Raw genomic sequence first — 20,497 nt, 5'->3', positions numbered from 1 at the left:
ACGCCCCAGGGGACCCCAAAATGAACCCCCTGTTAGAAGGCCTGCGCCAAACGGCCCACCATTTTCCCCTCCTACAAGCAGCACAGCAACTAATCGATCTGGAATGGAATGCACCGGAGGCCTCATTCAAAGGGGGTTGGGCCTTGTCAGGCATGTACCCTCTGGATCCTTCGTCCAAGGAGCTGCAGGCGTGCCCCAAGGTAGACACCATAGTTAACGCAATAGTGAAGCACACCACCATTCCGGTGGAGGGGGGAGCGGCCCTCAAGGATATGCATAACCGGCGCATGGACACCATTCTGAAACAAGCCTTTGAGGTAGCAGCCATGTCTCTACGAATCACGACCTGCTGCACCGTGGTGACGCGTTCCTGTTTATCGCAAGCTAGAAACAATGCCCCAGGAGAAGACATGGAATCAGCTCTCGCATTTCTCACTGACGCAGCCTCCGACCCCGTCCGTACGGCAGCCAAGGGAGTGTCATCCTCAGTGGCAGCCAGGAGACAGCTTTGGCTACGTAATTGGGCGGCCGACTCGTCCTCCAAGATGCGCCTCACAAGAATGCCCTTTAAGGGTTCCCTACTCTTCGGCAGCGATCTCGAGAACTGGGCTACTAAATGGGGTGCCTCTCCATTACCCCATCTACCAGAAGACAGGTCGAGGAGGAGCCAGCGTTCTTTTTCTAGACCATCCAGAGGTAGAAACTCCCAGCGCTTCAACCCTTACAGGACTCGCTATCAAGCACCTCGTTCTCAGGCCAGGAACCAGACCTTTCAGACTAAGCACAACAAGAAGAGAACCGGCTCGGGTTCTGGCCCCGGCCGTAACCCACAATGACAATCAGCCGACCCATCCGGGGGTAGCAGCCATAGGGGGCAGGCTAACCCTCTTCTACCGCAGGTGGGTCGAGATCACTTCGGACCAGTGGGTCCTCGCCATCATCCGAGAAGGATATTACCTGGATTTTCTTCGGCTTCCGCCGGACAAGTTTGTGGAATCTCCTTGTTCACCGCTCAAGAAAGCAGCATTAGACGTGACCTTACAGAGGCTCCTGGCCCTAAAAGCCATAATCCCAGTACCTGCAGGAGAGAGAAATTCTGGGCATTATTCCATTTATTTCATAGTACCCAAGAAGGAGGGCACTTTCAGGCCCGTCCTGGACCTCAAGTCAGTCAACTGACACCTACGGGTCCCCAGCTTTCGCATGGAAACTCTACGGTCTATCAAGAATTCAGTACAGCCAGGGGAGTTTCTCACCTCCCTAGATCTGTCGGAAGCCTATTTACATATCCCAATCCATCGGGATCACCAGCGCTATTTACGCTTCAAAGTCCTGAATCGGCACTTCCAGTTCCGAGCTTTACCCTTCGGGTTAGCCACCGCGCCGCGGATCTTTACCAACGGCATAGTAGTAGTGGCGGCGGCACTCAGTAAGGAAGGAATTCTCGTCCATCCCTACCTGGACGATTGGCTGATCAGGGCAAAGTCACCGGAGAAGAGCCACCGGGCAACCAACAGAGTTATAGCTCTTCTGGAAAGCCTCGGATGGGTAGTCAACATAAACAAGAGCTCCCTACAGCCGTCCCAGTCGCTGGAATACCTAGGGGTCCAATTCGACACCCAAGAAGACAAGGTCAGCCTGACCTCCAAGAGAAAGTCAAAACTCCGGAATCATCTGCAGGTCCTGCTGAGCGCCAGCTGGCCCACAGCTCGGGATTACCTACAGGTCCTCGGTCTGTGGGCCAGCTGGCCCACAGCTCGGGATTACCTACAGGTCCTCGGCCTCATGGCATCCACTCTGGAGGTGGTGCCATGGGCGCGGGCTCATATGAGACCATTGCAACGCGCCCTCCTATCTCGATGGAGCCCACGATCACAGAACTACACCATACACCTATGTCTACCGGCCAGAGTGCGGAATCAGCTACGGTGGTGGTTGCAGCCCGGCCACATGAGCTGGGGGTCAAGAATGTCCTCCCCAACCTGGATCCTGCTCACCACAGATGCCAGCCTGAACGGATGGGGAGCACACTGTGAGGAGCTCACCGCCCAAGGGCGGTGGACCAGAGAAGAGTCAAGGTGGAACATCAACCGACTAGAGGCACGGGCAGTCAGGCTAGCGTGCCTGCGATTTGCCCACAGACTTCGCAACAGAGCGGTCAGAGTGATGTCAGACAACGCCACCACGGTGGCATACATCAACTGACAGGGCGGAACCAGAAGCCAACAAGTGTCCCTAGAGATAACTCCCCTGATGATTTGGGCAGAAGCAAATCTCCAGGACATCTCTGCCGTCCACATCGCCGGGAAGGACAACACCACGGCAGACTTCCTCAGCAGAGAAAGCCTAAATCCGGGGGAATGGCAGCTGTCGCCCACAGCTTTTCAGATAATTGTGGATCAATGGGGGACGCCAGCCATGGACCTATTAGCGGACAGGTCCAACGCTCAAGTTCCCAGATATTTCAGCCGCAGGTGGGATCCTCGAGCCCAGGGGATCGATGCCCTGGTACAGCCGTGGCCTCAGGGGATCCTGCTATACGCCTTTCCTCCATGGCCCCTGCTGGGCGCCATTGTACACAGGATTCAGCGGCACCGAGGCCTGGTTCTTCTAGTGGCCCTGGACTGGCCAAGAAGACCCTGGTACGCAGACATGAGAAGACTACTGGCAGGGAACCCTCTACCTCTGCCTCCATACAGTGACCTGCTACGGCAAGGCCCCATCCTCCACGAGGATCCAGCTCAATTCTCTCTTACGGTCTGGCCATTGAGAGGGCTAGACTGAAGAAAAGAGGATACTCTGAGCCGGTAATAGATACACTTCTCCGAGCATGCAAGTTCTCCACATCACTGACATATATCAGGATCTGGAGAGTTTTTGAAGCCTGGTGCGACTCTCACAGCACCAATTCACATGCCGCTAAGATCCCTATCATTTTGGACTTCCTACAAGATGGACTTCAGAAGGGTCTGTCCCTCAGCTCCATCAAGGTTCAGGTAGCAGCGCTGTCTTGCTACGGTCCCAGGAGTGACGGCAACTCCATTGCCAAACACCCAGACGTTTCACGTTTCCTGAAAGGAGTTAAACACATTCGCCTGCCACTGAAGTGGCCAGTGCCCTTGTGGAACTTCAACCTAGTATTGGAATTTCTAGCGGGATCCGCCTTCAGGCCCCTTCGAGGCCTGTCTCTCTGTTTGTTAACCTTGAAGATGGTGTTCTTGCTGGCTGTGTGTTCAGCACACCGCATCTCAGAGCTACAAGCATTGTCCTGCCGTGATCCGTTTCTCAGGATCACTCCAGAGGCTATCCATCTTCGCACGGTTCCTTCATTTTTACCCAAAGTGGTCTCCCACTTTCACCTCAACCAAACCATATCCTTGCCTACCACGGAAGGTTTGAAGAAGTCGGAAGAAGGTCGAATGCTACGCCATCTCAACATCGGCAGACTACTGTCCAGATACCTGGAAATATCAGAAGCAGTACGAAAGACGGACCACCTGTTCGTCCTGCACAGCGGGAAGAAGCAAGGGGAAGCGGCCTCACGGCCAACCATCGTCCGCTGGATTAAAGAAGTTATCAAGGCGGCCTACGTAGAGGCAGGAAAACCACCACCTCTACAGGTCAAGGCTCATTCTACCAGAGCGCAATCGGCCTCTTGGGCAGAAACTAGGATGCTGTCGCCTGCAGAGATATGTAAAGCGGCGACGTGGTCCTCCCTCCATACCTTCTCCAGATTCTACCGTCTGGACGTCCAGGCCAGGGAGGATACAGCATTTGCGAGGGCAATCCTAAACGGTCCTCGGGCAGCCTCCCGCCCAGTCCGGGAGTAGCTTTTGTATATCCCACTGGTTTTGAGTCCATCTGCTACACGCTAGGAAATGTTGAGATTACTTACCTGATAATCTCCTTTTCCTTAGTGTATGCAGATGGACTCAGCATCCCGCCCGGCTGCCGGTATACATGGGGATTCACCAACTCACGGTAAGACATGTTTTCTTATATAGGGCATCCACCCTGCCGGGTGTCGACGCCTTCCAGCTGAGTACACTGGCGGTCTCCAGCTACCATCAATTGGTCAGGTTAATCCTGTTCATTTAATCGATCGGTCAGTCACACATATATCCATAAAAGCTTTGCAAGGAAGATTACTGATTTGCTACACTTCCTGTGGGGGTATATGTACCCGTGCTGACGTCAGATCCGTCTCCAACTGCTAGCACGAGCACACTATTCCCACTTGTTTTGAGTCCATCTGCATACACTAAGGAAAAGGAGATTATCAGGTAAGTAATCTCAACATTTATACTTTCAACCTGGTCAAGACAAGTTGCTAAGGAGTCAATGTCTTTGGCTGCCATGAGAAAATGAAACAACCAATTTTGAGGGCAAGAATCCAACTGCCCACATTAATGCAAACAATGCAGGTATGTTTTACCTACAAAGTTTGCACCAGTAATCAAAGGAAAACTAAGCAGATAGTTTTTTGCTTTGATTATTGCCCAGGAAAAAAGTACTTGCAGAGATTTGCGATTGCTTTTTCTATAGGGACTTTCCTTTGGAAAAAAATGCACAAAGATTTGAAAAGGTGTGTTACTTCCCTTCCCCAACCTAAACATGCATTCAGGAATGCCTCCTATCAATGCAGATAAAATTACACAGATTGTAAAGCAATGTAAATAATTTTATCCACATTAAGGGTGGGAAATTTTCAAGCAACTCATTTCCACTGTTAAAATGCCGTTTTGCCTATAAAAATGACTTTCATTATAGTCCTTCCTTTTGATAAAGTGCTGTAATTATACATAGGGCTATAAAGGGTAATTAATTTGGTTATAAGGTTTCTTCCTCAAGAACGTAAGACTCACTAATATATGGCAAGTCGTGGAGAGGACAATTAAGTCTGATTTTCCAGGGTTCTCACACTTCTGTGCTGCAGTCATTGGGTTACAATCCCAGTTAATTTTCATCTTGCATATGATAGGATTAAGAGCTTTGTTTTCCCTGGTGAAAGGGAGAGAAAGGAAGTAAGGCCTCTCCTTTTCAAGCCCATGGTATATCTTATACCTTGGGTAGACAACTCCAGTCCTGAAGTTCCGCTAACAGATCTGTTTTTCAGATACCCACAATGAATTACAGTATGTAATCCGCTTTGAAATATCGAAAAGCGGAATATAAATCAAATAAATAGAGGTATATTTGCATGCATTGCCTCCATTGTATGCAGAGATATCTCATGCATATTTGTTGTAGATGTCATAAAAACCAGACTTGTTTATGGCACTGATAGGAATAAGTGAGAGAGAATTCAAGCTGAGATTCCTGAAAACTCACTATTCAAACTTTTTTGCCCTCTTTCTTAAACTTTGTCATTCACCATTATCATTCTTCAAATACCTTTTACTGCATATGTTATCGATGATGGTGTAAGAGATGAGTGGAACATTTTTCTCAACTAAATTTGTTGAACAGCACAAATATGATTATTATATGATAAATTTAGAGAGCATACATGCATTGCTGAAGTACAAAGTGTAATATCATTAATTTTCAAAGAGAAGGACTTTTATTCTCCTGAGAGATAGAACATTGTACTTAAAATTTTCCAGTCTGTGTTTTTTTGTTATCTTAAATATGGATCATGGTAGCCTACAAACAGTCTTTATAATGCTACAAATTCCAGCAATGTTCTCACTTTTTCCTTTTCTTTTTTCTTTTAAAAAATTTCTCCCTTTCATTTGTTCCTTTGCTCCCCTTAATTCCCATCTCCCTCGCCCCATCCCTCCTTCCCCAACAAAACCCACCATATAGCAATCAGGCAATATGTATGCTAGAAAGACGAGAAAAGCCCACTCCTGATATGTTTGGAGAGCTGTTGCAGAAAGCTAGTACGATGGGTGACCTTCGGAACTGTCCTGTGAGTATATTCATGCATGCATCCTTGTTTTTTTAAGTGAGAAAGGTAACAATAATATGGCCAGTATCACCCACAAGCTATACATTTTCAAGCATTCTAGTTATATGAACTAAAGCATTTATACTACATAGGCTGGGTCTAGCAACATAGATGTTGTCACATAAGGACCACTAGGTCGCCCCAGTATACTGCTTTGTAACTATCCAGGAACGGATTTAAGATAATGGTGCCCATAAGCAGATGATGAGGGATGGGGGGGTTTCATCCCCCTAAAATCAAAGAACAGCAAGGGGAATCCTAGTCTTTGGGTGCCTTCAAACCTGGCATCCTAGACATGTGCCTATGTTGCCTGTGCTTAAATCCAGTCTGTAACTATCTACTCTGTTGCCACAGATTTGTGCTGTCTGTAGTTTAGATTTTATTTTCTCTTTCCTTTTCCCAGGCCTGTCAACTGAAAATTCACATACATTTAGGTTCAAAACGTAAGGGCCTCAATTTAGGCCTGTTATTCATTTTTCTAGAATTAGGTTCCTAAGTTAGATGCCTAGTTCTGAAAATCAGTGCTAAGCTACTACCTTTGTTTCCCCATCCTTAATCCACCTGTGCAGCCACCTTTTTAGGCTCCTAAATTTCGGAGCATAGTAAAACAAAAATCCAAAATTTAGGCATTTAGCCCTAGTAAATTATCAAAAGGGCTAATTTAGGAGTCTAACTGCAAAGGTTAGAAGCATATAAACCCTTTGAAAATTGACTCCAATATTCACTGTAGGGTCTAACTGGAGGTCTGTATTAGGGTAGTACTATTTCCCTCTTCCTACTAGTGATACCTCTTTATGCTCCCAAATATATAATTCATTTTCTTAACTGGCTACCTTGAGGTCATCTGAAATGATGATCCCCAGATATCTTTCCTGCTTGGTGACTCCTAGTTTTTCCCCTTCTAAAATGGTATTTCCCTGTACGTACCAGGATCAGTCCAAACGGTGGGTTATGTCCCCCGTCCAGCAGATGGAGTCAGAACAAAGCTTCGGAGGGTGCTGCCTTATAAGCCAGTGCACCCTCAGTGGAGTCTCAGTATTTTTCTGACTCCAGCAGATAGGAGTAGGGGAGCCTGGGCTCCCCTGGGATTGAAGAGATTTATTCTTTCTCCCTTTCTGTTTTGTTTTCTCTTCTGTTGATGGATCAAGTTTAAAAAAAATAAAAAATAAAAAAAAGGTTTTTGTTTCACTTAAAGCAGGCACTGCCTTTCTCAGAACTTGCAAACAGTTCTGCTCCTTTGGGGCTAGCCTGCTTCTTCTTTTTCCTCTCTTCTCAGGACTGATTCTTTGGGGTAAGAAGTCGTGTATTATTTTCTTTTTCCAGGATCTTTAGAACCAACTTGCTTGGGGGTGATAGCTGAAGGCTACCCGTCCTACCTTCATGCAACTGCTAGCTAGGGAATGGGATGCACCCGAATCATCACTGAAAGTCAGCAGGGCGATGGAGAAGCTCTACCTTCTTCCAGAGGACTTCTTGGATGTTCTCAAGGTCCTGAAGGTAGACTCTGCAATATCGGCGGTCACGAAGTGTACAACTATTCCGGTCACTGGAGGCACGGACCTGCGGGATCTGCAGGACCAGAAGCTGGAGGTGTATCTCAAAGAGGTGTTTGAGGTTTCTGCCCTCGGGGTCCGAGCGGCCACCTGTAGTTTCCTTGCACAGCGTGCGGGTCTTCGCTGGGTTCAGCAACTTTTGACCTCTCAGGCTTTACCACCTGAGGAAGCCACTCAGGCAGACTGCCTGGAGGCGGTCATCGCCTATGGAGCGGATGCCCTGTACGATCTGCTGCGAGTACTGGCTAGATCGGTGGTTTCGGCATGACGCCTCCTGTGGCTATGCAACTGGTCAGCGGACCCATCATCCAAGGCGCGGCTAGGATCTCTTCCGTTTAAAGGAAAGTTTCTCTTCGGGAAGGATCTAGACCAGATCATCAAGCTTCTCGGTGAGAATGCGGTACACCGGCTACCTGAGGATCGACCCAGATCTTCCAGGTCCTTTAACCCTTCCAGAAGCCGTTTCCGGACGCAGCGCCGCCTCCTCCACACCACCAGACAGATGACACCCAGGACACCTTCCTCCAGGTCTCAGTCGTGGATTCGGTCCTTTCAAGGCCGCAGACCAACCAGGGACGGGGTGGCCCAAGGGGCTCCCACCAAGTCCTCTCAATGATGCCAGAATGATCCACTCCTCGACCCCCAGGATTGGGGGGCGCATCTCAGTCTTCTACGAGGAGTGGGTCCACATCACCTCGGATCAGTGGATTTTAGACATCCTAAGGTGAGGTTACGTATTGGAATTTGTAAGACCCCCGAGAGACAGGTTCCTCTTCTCTCCCTGCAGAACATCACACAAGCAGCTTGTGGTTCGCCAGACTCTCAACAGGCTCCTAGCTCTCGGGGCCATCATCCCAGTACCCCCCGAGGAGGTGGGTTCCGGACACTATTCAATCTATTTTGTGGTTCCCAAAAAGGAGGGCTCCTTCTGACCGATACTGGATCTCAAGATGGTCAACAAGTCCCTCAAAGTCCTACATTTCCGGATGGAGACCCTACGGTCAGTGATAGCGGCAGTCCACAGAGGGGAATTTCTTGCCTCGCTGGACCTGATAGAGGCTTACCTACACATTCCCATTCTCAAAGCGCATCAGCGTTTTCTCCGCTTCAAGATCCTGGGCCAGCATTTTCAATTCCAAGCCCTCCCGTTCGGTCTTGCGACCGCGCCCCAAACATTTTCCAAGGTAATGGTGATGGTGGCGGCAGCCCTCAGACGAGAAGGCATTTTGGTTCACCCATATCTCAACGATTGACTCATCCGTGCCAAGACACTGGCACAGGGGCATGCAGCGGTCACTCGGGTGGTGCAACTTCTACAATCCCTTGGTTGGGTCATCAACTTCTCCAAGAGCACTCTTCTTCCATCCTTCAATTTCCTGGGAGCGCGCTTCGACACAGCCAAGGGCAAGGTCTACCTGCGCTCGGATCGGGCGCAATCAATTCGGGAGCAGGTGCATCGCTTCGCTACTTTCCCAGCGCCCACAGCCTAGGATTACCTGCAGCTGCTGGGATCCATGGCATCCACCATCGATCTCGTACCTGGCCCTTACAAAGGGCACTACTCTCTTGCTGGAAACCGGAGTCCCAGGACTTACCAGCTCGTCTTTCCACTCCCCCAGTTCACCAGGGACAGCTTCCTATGGTGGCTGGACCCGCTCCATCTGGCGCAGGGCATGGCCTTCGAGGTGCCAGACTGGGTGGTGGTCACCGCAGATGCCAGCCTGACGGGCTGGGGGGCAGTCTGCCAGTCGAGATCTGCACAGGGTCTATGGACAAATTCCCAAGCCATGTGGCCCATCAATCGCCTGGAAAAGAGGGCAGTATGTCTGGCACTGGAACAATTTCTTCCTCTCTTTCAACATCGGGCGGTCAGGATATTATCAGACAACGCGACCACAGTGGCGTATATCAACCGCCAGGGGGGCACAAGGAGTCGACATGTCTCCCTGGAAATGGATCTTCTGATGTCTTGGGCAAAGATGAATCTCTCTCACCTGGCAGCCTCCCACATTGCGGGTGTGGACAATATCCAGGCGGACTTCCTGAGTCGACAACGTTTGGACCCCGGGGAGTGGGAACTCTCCGGGGAGGCGATGAGGCTACTCATCCATCGCTGGGGGACCCCTCACCTAGATCTTATGGCCACCTCTCGCAACACCAAGGTGCCGTGATTTTTCAGCTGCAGAAGGGACCACGGCGTAGATGCGCTGGTCCTCCCTTGGCCTCGTCATCTCCTTCTCTACGTGTTCCCACTGTGGCCACTAGTGGGAAAGGTTCTCCGAAGAATAGAGATACACCAGGGTCCAGTGGTTCTCGTAGCGCCGGAATGGACCTGATCAACCTGACGGTGGACAGACCACTCCGCCTGGGTCATTTGCTGCGTCTACTGCATCAAGGCCCAGTATTTTTCGACCAGGCAGAACGCTTCTGTCTTGTGGCATGGCTTTTGAAAGGAGGCGGCTCCGACGCCAGGGGTATCCGGAAGCTGTAGTCACGACCCTCCTAAAAGCTAGGAAAACATCAACCTCCATCGCTTATGAGCGAGTCTGGAACGTCTTTGAGTCCTGGTGCATCTCGCATTCTACACGCCCGAGGTCGGCGTCCGTGCCTCAGATACTCCAGTTTCTTCAGGACGGTTTGGACAAAGGACTTGCCTACAATTCCTTGCGGGTCCAAGTCGCAGCCCTGAGGTCCTTGGTTCGTTTACAGGAACACATGCCTTTGTCCTCTCACCCTGAGAAGAGTTCATTTTCTTCGAGGAGTAAAGCACTTGAGGCCTCCGATCCAGACTCCTTGTCCCTCCTGGAGCCTCAATTTAGTCCTCCTCACCCTGGCCGGACCTCACTCTCAAAACGGTCTTTTTGGTGGCCATCTGTTCTGCACATCGAGTCTCCGAACTACAAGCGTTATCATGCAGGGAACCCTACTTCCGTTTCACTGATTCCGGTGTGTCCTTACGCACAGTGCCTTCATTTCTCCCTAAGGTGGTTTCGGCCTTTCACTTGAATCAGAAGGTAGAATTACCCTCCATTTCTACGGATGACTCACGGGATCTTCGAAGACTTGATGTCAAGCGCATATTAATTCATTACCTCGAGGCCACCAATGACTTTCGTCTTTCAGATCATCTCTTTGTCCTCTGGTCGGGACCAAAGAAAGGTTCCAAGGCAACAAAGACAACCATCGCTCGCTGGCTCAAGGAGGCAATTGTAGCAACATATATAGGGGCGGGTAGACAGCCCCCGCTGGGGTTCAAAGCCCATTCTCTTCATTCTCAGGCTACGTCCTGGGCGGAAAGCCAGTCCGTCTCTGCCCAGGAGATCTGTTGTACAGCGACTTGGAAGTCTCTGCATACATTCGCAAGGCACTACCGCTTACAGCTCCAGTCGCCGACCTCTGGCTACTTTGGAGACAGGGTCGTTTGAGCAGGGCTTTTAGGGGCCCACCCTCTGTAGGGAAGCTTTGGTACATCCCACCGTCTGGACTGATCCTGGTACGTACAGGGAAAAGAAAATTATTCCTTACCTGCTAATTTTCGTTTCTGTAGTACCATGGATCAGTCCAGACGCCCTCCCTCAGAAATTTGGAGTTTGGGGTTTACTGCTCGACTTCCCTCCTGTCTTGGCTAATCTTTTTCATCTGTTCAGCTGTTAACCTCTATGTTAAGGGGCTGTGTTTCAGAGTTCTTTTTGCAAGTTTCAGTTTTTTGATAACAGTTTTGCGTGTCTGTTCCAGGTAGATTTTTTACTCATAATCAGTGGGTGTATATAGCTTGATCCATCATCATTATTTCTGTATGGCTTTGATATTCTCTATACTGAGACTCCACTGAGGCTTATAAGGCAGCACCCTCTGAAGCTTTGTTCGGACTCCATCTGTTGGACGGGGGACATAACCCACCATCTGGACTGATCCATGGTACTACAGGAACGAAAATTAGCAGGTAAGGAATAATTTTCTTTTGGCTCTTGAATTTCTGAATTTTCTTTTTATTGCAGCACAGTCACCAACAGATCATCTATGGCTATAATTTTAATTTTTTTAAATCTTCTTTCATCTTATATGTTCCCTCTATCATGCCTTCAATTACAGATTGTCATGTCAACCACAAACAGGCATTCGTTTTCCTTCTACATGTCACTTACAAAGATATATGGCATCATTTCTAACAGGCTTTGTAATATCTGCATAGTGAGAGAACAATGCAAAAGATGTAACTCCATCAAAGGAGAACTATGATGCAATTATATAGGATAATTTTATAAGTCATAACAAACCAAATATAATAGAAACGCTTCTAAGCGAGACCTTTATATAATAATGACTCTGGCCAGAATCACAGTAATTGTGTTGTCAAGGGGAAATATGGATTTGATTTCTGGCTCTTGCTCTTCTGTGTCATGGTCAGGCAGGCTCTAAGGCAGAGCAGGGCAGGATTTTCTTCCTGGCTGTCCACCTTCCCCTTGGGTTGAGCCTGCAGTTTCTGGCAGCTGGCAGGACTTCTCTGTCAGGGTGCATGGCAGGCTGCATTTAAGCAAGGTCAGTGTCCAGGCAGAGTTCAAACAGAGGCAAGGGCAGAGCAGTATCATGGAAGGCAGAAACAAGGTAAAACAAGGGTTAAACGGGGTTAAACAGGGATCTAGGGTAGGATACAGATAGGCTAAATAGGTCACTTGGACAAGACCAGGACAAGACACAGGGAAAACACAGCAGGAAAAGCACTGAGAGGCCTAGACAAAACACAGGGGCAAGGCACAGAAAGGCTAGACTACCAGGTGACCTAGACAGTAAATAGGGCCACTGGGAGGTCCACAGGAACAGGAAGGCCATTGAGAGAACCACAGGGAATAGGAGGGCCACTGAAAGACCCATAGGGAACCAGAAAGACAGGCAAGGGACACAGGAACAACTGGAAGAAGACAAGAAGACCTAAACGGGACACACTGGAACATGGACAAGGCAAAGATATCCAGACGGGCTAGGCCACAGGAAGACCTAGACCCATAGGCAAGAAAGGCCACCAGGAGACCCCAAGGAAGCAGGAGGGCCACAGGGAAGCCCAGAAAGGACTAGACAATGACAATACAGAAACACAAGAACAGGGCAAGGTATACACAGGCACAAGCAAACAAGAACCAATGTCACGACAAGGTAAAGACAAGACAGGCAACAGACAAGGAGGGCCACTGAGAGGCCCAAAGAGAAACTAGGGCAGTGATGGAGAACTCCAGTCCTCGAGTATCACAAACAGGCCAGAGTTTCAGGATATCCACAATGAATATGCATGAGATAAATTTGCATACAATGGAGGCAGTGCATGCAAATCTTTTTCGTGCATATTCATTGTAGATAACTTGAAAACCTGGCCTGTTTGTGGCATTCGAGGACAGGAGTTCGCCATCAGTAAACTAGGGAAACAGACAAATGAACAGGGACAAGACAGATTCATATAAGAAGGCCTAAACAGGCCATACTGGGAATTAGGCAAGAAGGCCACTAAAATCACACAGCTGCAAGGCAAGATTGTCTAAAGCAAGAAGCCAAGCTGATTCGATGAGGCACCAAGCAAACTTGAAGGAGGTTTATATAAAGTGAGTTTTGCTGTGTCAAAGTGGTGGCTAGAGCAGGCAGAGCATAGCCCAGTAAGGGTCCCTGCTGGCAGAGGGGCTGCCTAGCAGCCAGAATCATGACATTCTGCTTCAGTTCACCTGAGGATAGTAAGTCTTCTCTTTCCCAGATTTTAAAGATGAAGACAGGGTTACTGGTCTGAACCAAAAACTTCTCTTTCTGCAATCGTGGCAGGATAAATACAGTCTCCCACATGAAAGCAAGAAATTCCTGTGGTGGGAGACTTAGTGCCAAGATAGAATTGCCAACCAGTGGTTTTATTTAAAGGAGGTTGGTAGCCTGTACAACTTTTAAACTTGTAACATTATAGGTGGTAGTTGGTTGACCATCTTCCTTTCTAGCAAAAGCGACAAGCTCCTCCCCCTTCCATACTGATCCAACCCCCTCCCTCTTCATCTTTCTCTAGGCCTTCCTTCAGATCATCCCTTCTGAAGTGATCTGGGTAATCTGCAGGGGCTAGTCTTGAGTTTGGTGACAGCAGCAGCAACTTGCAATTGAGTATGGGGAGTGAGCAAATGCATGTATGCAGACCCTGCAATAGCCTCCAGCTTCCATCTGAGGGAGGTGAGACCAGGGAGCGCATCTTGGCCCAGTTCCTGTGCTTACTAGCAACCTGTGGCTGAACCCAAGATCAGCCTCTGCAACTTCTTTTGGAGAGATGGGAGAGGGAGTAAATGGATGTCTTCAATGCCATGACTTGACTTTAATGCCATCTGCGCTGAGTCATAGCTGCACGCCTTCTGAAAGGGAAACCTCTCCAGCTATTAGGGGTTGAGTGGCCCTAAGGCCAAATCAGTCTACTTGCACATTCGCTGAGAACAAAGCTGTAAGGTCTGGGAAAGCACAGATGTCTGCTCTGCTTGTAATTTTGGAGACTGAGTCTTAGTCTGAGGAATCCTGGGATCTGCCTTAAGGTTCTAGGGATTCTGGTTGAACAGAAGCAAGCTCCACACTTCCTATTATATCCCTCTCCTCTGTAGACTAGGAATAGATACCCCATGGATCTGTCCTTTTCACCCTTTGTACAGAGAATGGGATAGGCCATGCCCTTTGTTACTGTTACTTCTGCTTAACATTTCTTTAGTGTTACTAGGCTTATGCAGCATTGTATAGACACAAAAAATAAAGGCAGTCCCTGCTCCATGGAGCTTACACTCTAGTTGAGACACACAGACAAGGTACATAATTTCGAGTAAGTATGATAGTAAAAACATGTTTTAGTGTGAGAGGGTCAAGATCAGGAATAATCAGAGGTTTTGAATGTAAAAAAAAACATTTCAAAGAAGTGGGTCTTTAAGTGAGACTTGAACACACTTCTCTTCTGAAGTGACCTGGGTAATCTGCAGGCGCTAGTCTTGAATTTGGTGACAGCAGCAGCAAGTTGCAATTGAGTATGGGGTGTGAGCAAATGCATGAATGCAAACCCTGCAATAGCCTCCAGCTTCCATCTGAGGGAGGTGAGACCAGGGAGCGCATCTTGGCCCATATGGAACATAACATAAGATGGAACATAACATAACATAAGATATACCATGTTGAGTCAGACCAAAGGCCATGGAGTTCAGTGGCCATTCCTGGTCACTAGGAAGTACCTGGCAGATTCTAAAGAGTAGATCCATTCTTTGTTGCTCACTTCCAGTGATAAGTGGTGGTTTCCTAAGTCATCCTAACTTATGTTATGTTATGTTCCATCTTCAAAGATAAAGGTGTATAGCAAAACACAATGGCCCAAACCCTACAGAAACTTCTCTATGCAGTGGCCAAGAAAAAGAAAGTTCGCTGTCATCACTTATCTATAGCTATGTTTATGGAAAAAAAAACCCTCAGGTTCTCCTAAATCCTTAACAGGGAACTGAGGCACAATCTCCCCCCTTCTTCCCACAATAATGCCATTGCAAGCTCTCTGCCCTTGCTTACAGGGAAAAGGTGGGGGGGGGGGGGGAACCCCAAGAATCCAGCACAAGGCTTTCATCACTGATAAAAGCCCATAGTTTCTAACCCCAAGATAAAAAGAAATTGTAGTCCAGTACTCTTAATCCTGTTCTATGTCTGACAGCTCCTCAGAGGCAGTGCATTCCACTTCCATCTCTACAAGGTCTGCAGGTGGTTTAAGCTCCTCATTTGACTAGATGTGGATCTTCCTACTCCACCTGCATTTCCTCCATGTTCCTTCAGGTTTATGTGCTGGGAGTTCCCACCCCACTCCCTCCTCACAGCCCCATTGGTCACTATCTGTTTCTTGCCTCTTGGAAGATGAATTTTCCTCCCAAATCCTCTCTGCTGTGGGGATTCTCAGCTTGTATCTTGCTTTGCTCTTTCCAGGCTTCTTGCTGCTTTTAGGTAAAGGTGAGAGGGCTACCTCACCATACTTAGTACTCTTTGAAAGAGTTAATAACCATTCTCTATTTACCTGTTCTGCCCCACTCATGATTTTATAAACGTGTCATATCCCTTCTCAGTCATCTCTTCTCTAAGCTGGAGAGTCTAAACCTGTTTAGCCTTTATTCATTGGGGAAACATTCCATCTCCTTCATTATTTTTGTTGCTCTTCTTTGTACCTTTTCTTGTTCCACTAGATCTTTTTCAAAATGGGGCAGCCAGAACTGCACACACTGCTCTCAAGGTGTGTTCACATCATGGATTGATTCAGAGGCATTATGATATTCTTCTCTTGGTGCTCTGATCTCTCCTATGGCTTTCATGATCATTTTTATGCTGATGACTCTCATATCTACTCCAGAAATTTCATCACATGTCCAGTCCCAAATCTCTGCTTGCTTATCTGGCATCACTGCCTGCATGTCCTGCCACCACGTTAAACATAATGTGGTCAAGATGGAACTTCTTGTCTTTTCTCTTTTTATGTTTCTGTTGATGGTATTCTTATCCTCCCGCTTCCCTCAACCTGTAACTTTGGATTCGTCCTTGATGCCTCTCTGTCCTTCTCTAGCCACATGCAAAACATTGTTAAAGTGTTTTGTTTCTTCCTTCCTTCCTTATGCTTATAAATGGAAGAGGAAATTTAAAGTGGACGAGTGCAAAGTAATGCATATAGGGAAGAATAAGTCAAACTATAGGTGCATGATGCTGGGTTCGCTATTAGGCATCACTATCCAAGAAAAGGATCTTGGAATCATTGTGGAGAATATTTTTAAGTTCTTAGCCCCATGTGTGGCGGTAATCAAAAAAACAAACAATGTTAGGTGTTATTAGAAAGGAATGGAAAATAAAATATAGGATGATATAATGACTCTGTATTGATACTTGATGCTACCACACCTTGAGTACAATGTGCAGTTCTAATCACTCCCATCTTGAAAAAGATATAACAGAGCTAGAAAAGATACAGAGAAGGGCAACTACAAAAGGGGATAGAATGGCTCCCCATGAGGTGAGGATAAACAGATTAGGACTCTTCAGCCTGGAGAAGAGATGGCTGAGAGATATGATAGAGGTTGATAAAATCAGGAGTAGGGTAGAATGGGTAAATAGGGAAGAGTTATTTTCTATTTCAAATAGTATCAGGACTAGGGGTCACTCCTTGAAACTAATATTTAGCACATTTAAAATAAATTGTAGAAAATAGTATTTTTTTTAATCATTGCACAATTAAACTATAGAATTTGTTGCCTGAAGATGTGCTAAAAGTAGTTTGCATAGCTGGATTTAAAAAGGGTTTAGACAAGACCCTGCAGGAAAAGTCCATAAACTAGTATTAGCCAAGCAGACTTGGGAAAGCCACTGCTTATCCCTGGTTATGAGCAAGAAGGATTGGATCTGTTCTGTAGGATCCTGCCAGGTACATCTGAACTGAACTGCCCGCTGTTGGAGACAGGATCCTGGGCTTGATGTACTTTTGGTCTGACCAGTATGGCATTTATGCTCTTATATTCTTCTATAATATTGTTAAAATCCATCCCTTCCTTTCTCAACATGTTATCAAAATGCTCATCCACCCTTCCACATCCCACTTAGATTATTACAACATGCTTTCCATGGGCTTCCTATTCAACCATCTTTCTTCATTGCAATCTTTTCAAAATTTGGCCACATGACTTTCAATATCACAGTGACCATACAACCCTGTTTCTCAAGTCACTACACTTAATTCAAGCTTCTCTTACCTACCTCCAAATGCATTCATTCTGCAACACCCCATTACCTATCTTCTCTTTTGTCTTCCTGCACTCTTCCTTGTCAACTCTGTTCATTGGACAGTATCTTGTCCATGCCTTTCTCCTCCATTGCCAACTTCCAACTGTGCTTTCCACATTGCTACACTGCATGGAATAGACTTCCTGATTTGGTGCATCATGGTTCCTCTCTGGCCCTATTCCAGTTTAAATTCTAACTACAACTCTACAATAAATACACTTCCCATATACTCTTTGTTTGTCATATATGTTTGTCTTGGCTAGGTTGTAAACTCTATGGAGCTGAGACAGTCTTTTATTTGTATCTGTACTGTGCTGTGTATGTTTAGTAGCATTTTAAAAATTAGTAGTAATAGTGTTGCACTGCTCATTGTCTGGCTTCTTGGGGTTTACATTTGTTTTAGTCTGTATGTCTCTTATTTGTGGTCCTTTTTTCTGTTTGGTGAGTGTCATTCTGTTCTACTTGTGTGATTGAGGTGAGGGTTTCTACTAGCATATAGTTTTCCTGTAGCATCTATAGCAGTTGGGCTTGTTCTGTTTTTCCAATAGGAGTTGTATTCATGTTTGAGAACCTGTAGTAGTAATTGCAGTGTTGCATTTTCATAAGTGGGGTTGTTGTTGTATGTGTCCTGGGTGTTTGTGCCGTTATGCCATGGCAGGTTTGCTTCAAAAGTTCTGAATGGGTTTTTGGCAGGTTATCGCAAAACAGATACTGTTTTGTGGTGTATCGCAATGTACCTGATAGTGGAGGGACTATACTTTGCTGTCAATGAGATCTAGAATCTAATTAATTAGTTTAATATAATTAAAAATCCTACTTTTAGTGTGGCAAGAGTTGGGCAATGTTTGGATAGCCAATTTACCCAGACATATAGCTTCTCAAAATGGATTTGGATTTTGGATTTAATTTCTTACCTTTCCAAATCTGAGTACATGGCAAAATATAAATTTAGGTACAGTTGGTAGGTCCTTGCCACGGAGAAATTACAATGAAAGGGAGTCATTTACTAAGCATGTTTCCAATAGACACAGAATGGAAAAAAAAAACCTTTAGTAAGTATAGGCTAAGTTTGTATCTGAGGCTTTGGAGAGTGAAGTGATTTGCCTAAGGTCACAAGGAGTGCTAGTGGGAAAAGCAGGATTTGAACTCCAGCTTCTCTGATTTTCATTCTGCTGCTTCAGTCACTAGGCTGCTCCTCCACTCCCTTTTGCCCTTCCCATGTATCTTTTAACATTGTATTGCTCTTTATTTTGGCAATACAGACAGTCTCACACAAGATGCAGTAAAAACATTAAAACTAGATAAAGAAGGCACCACACAGTGAGTAACCAAGAAACCAGAGCATTTATTTTAATTTTATCCAGCAGAAAAATCCAAAATTAAACAATATGTCACCCCACCCCATCAGAAGATTCTCAGACATCCTGCTGTCTCAGCACTTGCATGATGTTTTTGGCCTGTGGAGAAAAAGAAAAATATCAGATATTGTTACATATAGCAGAGAACAGAAAGCAAATAATACTGACAAAAGATTAGACAAAGTACTTAACTGTGAAGGAGGATAAGAAATTATAAAGTTATGTAACACCATGCATATGATTGTTAAATATAACATGGGCTTAATTCTATGTACCGTTTGATGTCAATCTGCAAAGCTACTAGATGAGTTACTCTTTACACAAGTTCTTGCATGTTTTGTATTGTCATTGCTACTATATACAACAAATATTATATACATGTATAGAAAAGAGGGTAGTTAGACTGTGCATATTCTGCCAGCACACAAGGAATGCATATGTGAACATTAAAACAATGCTACAAAGTCAGATACAAAATCACAAGGCCAGAAAGATGCAAAGACTTGGCTAAGCACCAACACAATTGTAGGCAAACAGTATCAACCAGTTACTCCAAATAATCTCCAAGGAGTTCAGTTATAGAATTGGAATGGAGAACTTATTTTTGCCTCAAAGTTGAATCCTTGTATCCATTTAGTTCTTTACAACAGGCCAGAAGTATATGATAGGTAACTCTTAGAACAGGGTTGGCCAACTCTGATCCTCAAGAGCTATTGGCTCCATTGCATGTAAATCATGTTGCGTTCGTGGACCCTTGGCCCAAGGTGGTGTTGGCGCCACCTGTGGGGGAACAACACAGGTCCCCACAGTTGGGTGGCAAGGCCAGATGGGAAGCAGAGGCCCGCTGGAGCTTCGCCACTACCAGCCCGTGTTCCCTGCAGGTTGAGCCCTTGGGTACCGGGGCCGGCTGGTCTTTGCTGGGCCTCTGCGTGGATGATCCAAGGGAGCACGGTGGCAACCAGGAGAGAGAGGTTGGAGGCCTGAAGCCAAGGCCGGCACCGATCCAGTCCAGTGGGCCAGGCGAGAAACGGCGAGCATGGCCGGGCCTGGTCCAGAAGAACAGAGGCAAGGGGCGTGGTCGCGTCCAGTCCAGAGGTCTGAAGCAGGCAGTGGTAAGCGTGGTCAGAAGGTCAGAGTCAGGCAGCGGTAAGCATGGTTAGGTCCGGTCTGGAAGGTCAGAAACAGGCAGCAGGAACAGGAACAAGAGAACTGGAACAGCAACTCAGGAACTCGAGCAAGTGAGAGCGAGGAGACCCATTGCCAAGGCAAGCTCTGACTGTCAGAGCGTGCCTTGTATACCCAGGACAGGCAACATCATCACTAGGGGCCGTGGGAAGCTTTCCCGCCGCGGCCCCTTTAATTTTGACCGGCGGCGAGCACGCGAGCCTAGGAGCAGGGGCCAGGCAAGGCGGCATGGCGTCGCTCCCTCGCCGAGGCTGGGAAGCGGCCCACATGGAGGTCGAGGTGGCGGCACCCCTCCACCGCGGAGGAGGTAAGGAGCAGTCCGGAGCCTAACCAGGGAGCTGGGAAGCAGCAGGGCCGCGATGGCATCCGGCAGGCGTAGCCGGAGCAAGAAGGGCTGCGGCCTGGGACTGGGAATTGTAACAAATCTATTCCATGCATATTCGTTATGGAAATGCTGAAAACTAGAGCTGTTTGTGGCTCTTGAGGATTGGCATTGGCCACCCCTGTCGTAGAACATTCTCAAAAATGGAACAGTTGCAGTATTACTTTCCTATACACCATATTTCATATATGAATTGGAGGAAGCAAACATTAACACTATATTGATGTGCTAGTTATTGCATGGTGTCTGCACTGTAGTTCAAATGAAATATTTGAGATTTTAT

The 20,497-nt window shown here is 47.0% G+C and overlaps 1 protein-coding gene across 14 annotated transcripts in view; it reads left to right on the top strand.

Annotated features, from left to right (window-relative positions):
- The window catches only part of USP54 (ubiquitin specific peptidase 54), a 533,711-nt gene that overhangs the window by 293,369 nt on the left and 219,845 nt on the right, over positions 1-20,497 (top strand). For all 14 annotated transcript variants that reach the window (XM_029608960.1, XM_029608959.1, XM_029608954.1 and 11 more), the window contains one exon: positions 5,809-5,914. In XM_029608960.1, the coding sequence (XP_029464820.1) occupies positions 5,809-5,914 (106 nt within the window). The remainder of the gene's footprint in view (positions 1-5,808; positions 5,915-20,497) is intronic.

The sequence above is a fragment of the Rhinatrema bivittatum genome, chromosome 7 (genome assembly GCF_901001135.1).
Source record: "Rhinatrema bivittatum chromosome 7, aRhiBiv1.1, whole genome shotgun sequence".
Taxonomy (NCBI): Eukaryota; Metazoa; Chordata; class Amphibia; order Gymnophiona; family Rhinatrematidae; genus Rhinatrema; species Rhinatrema bivittatum.
The sequence above is the reverse complement of the archived record's forward strand: the minus strand, read 5'-3'. Positions and strand labels throughout refer to the sequence as shown.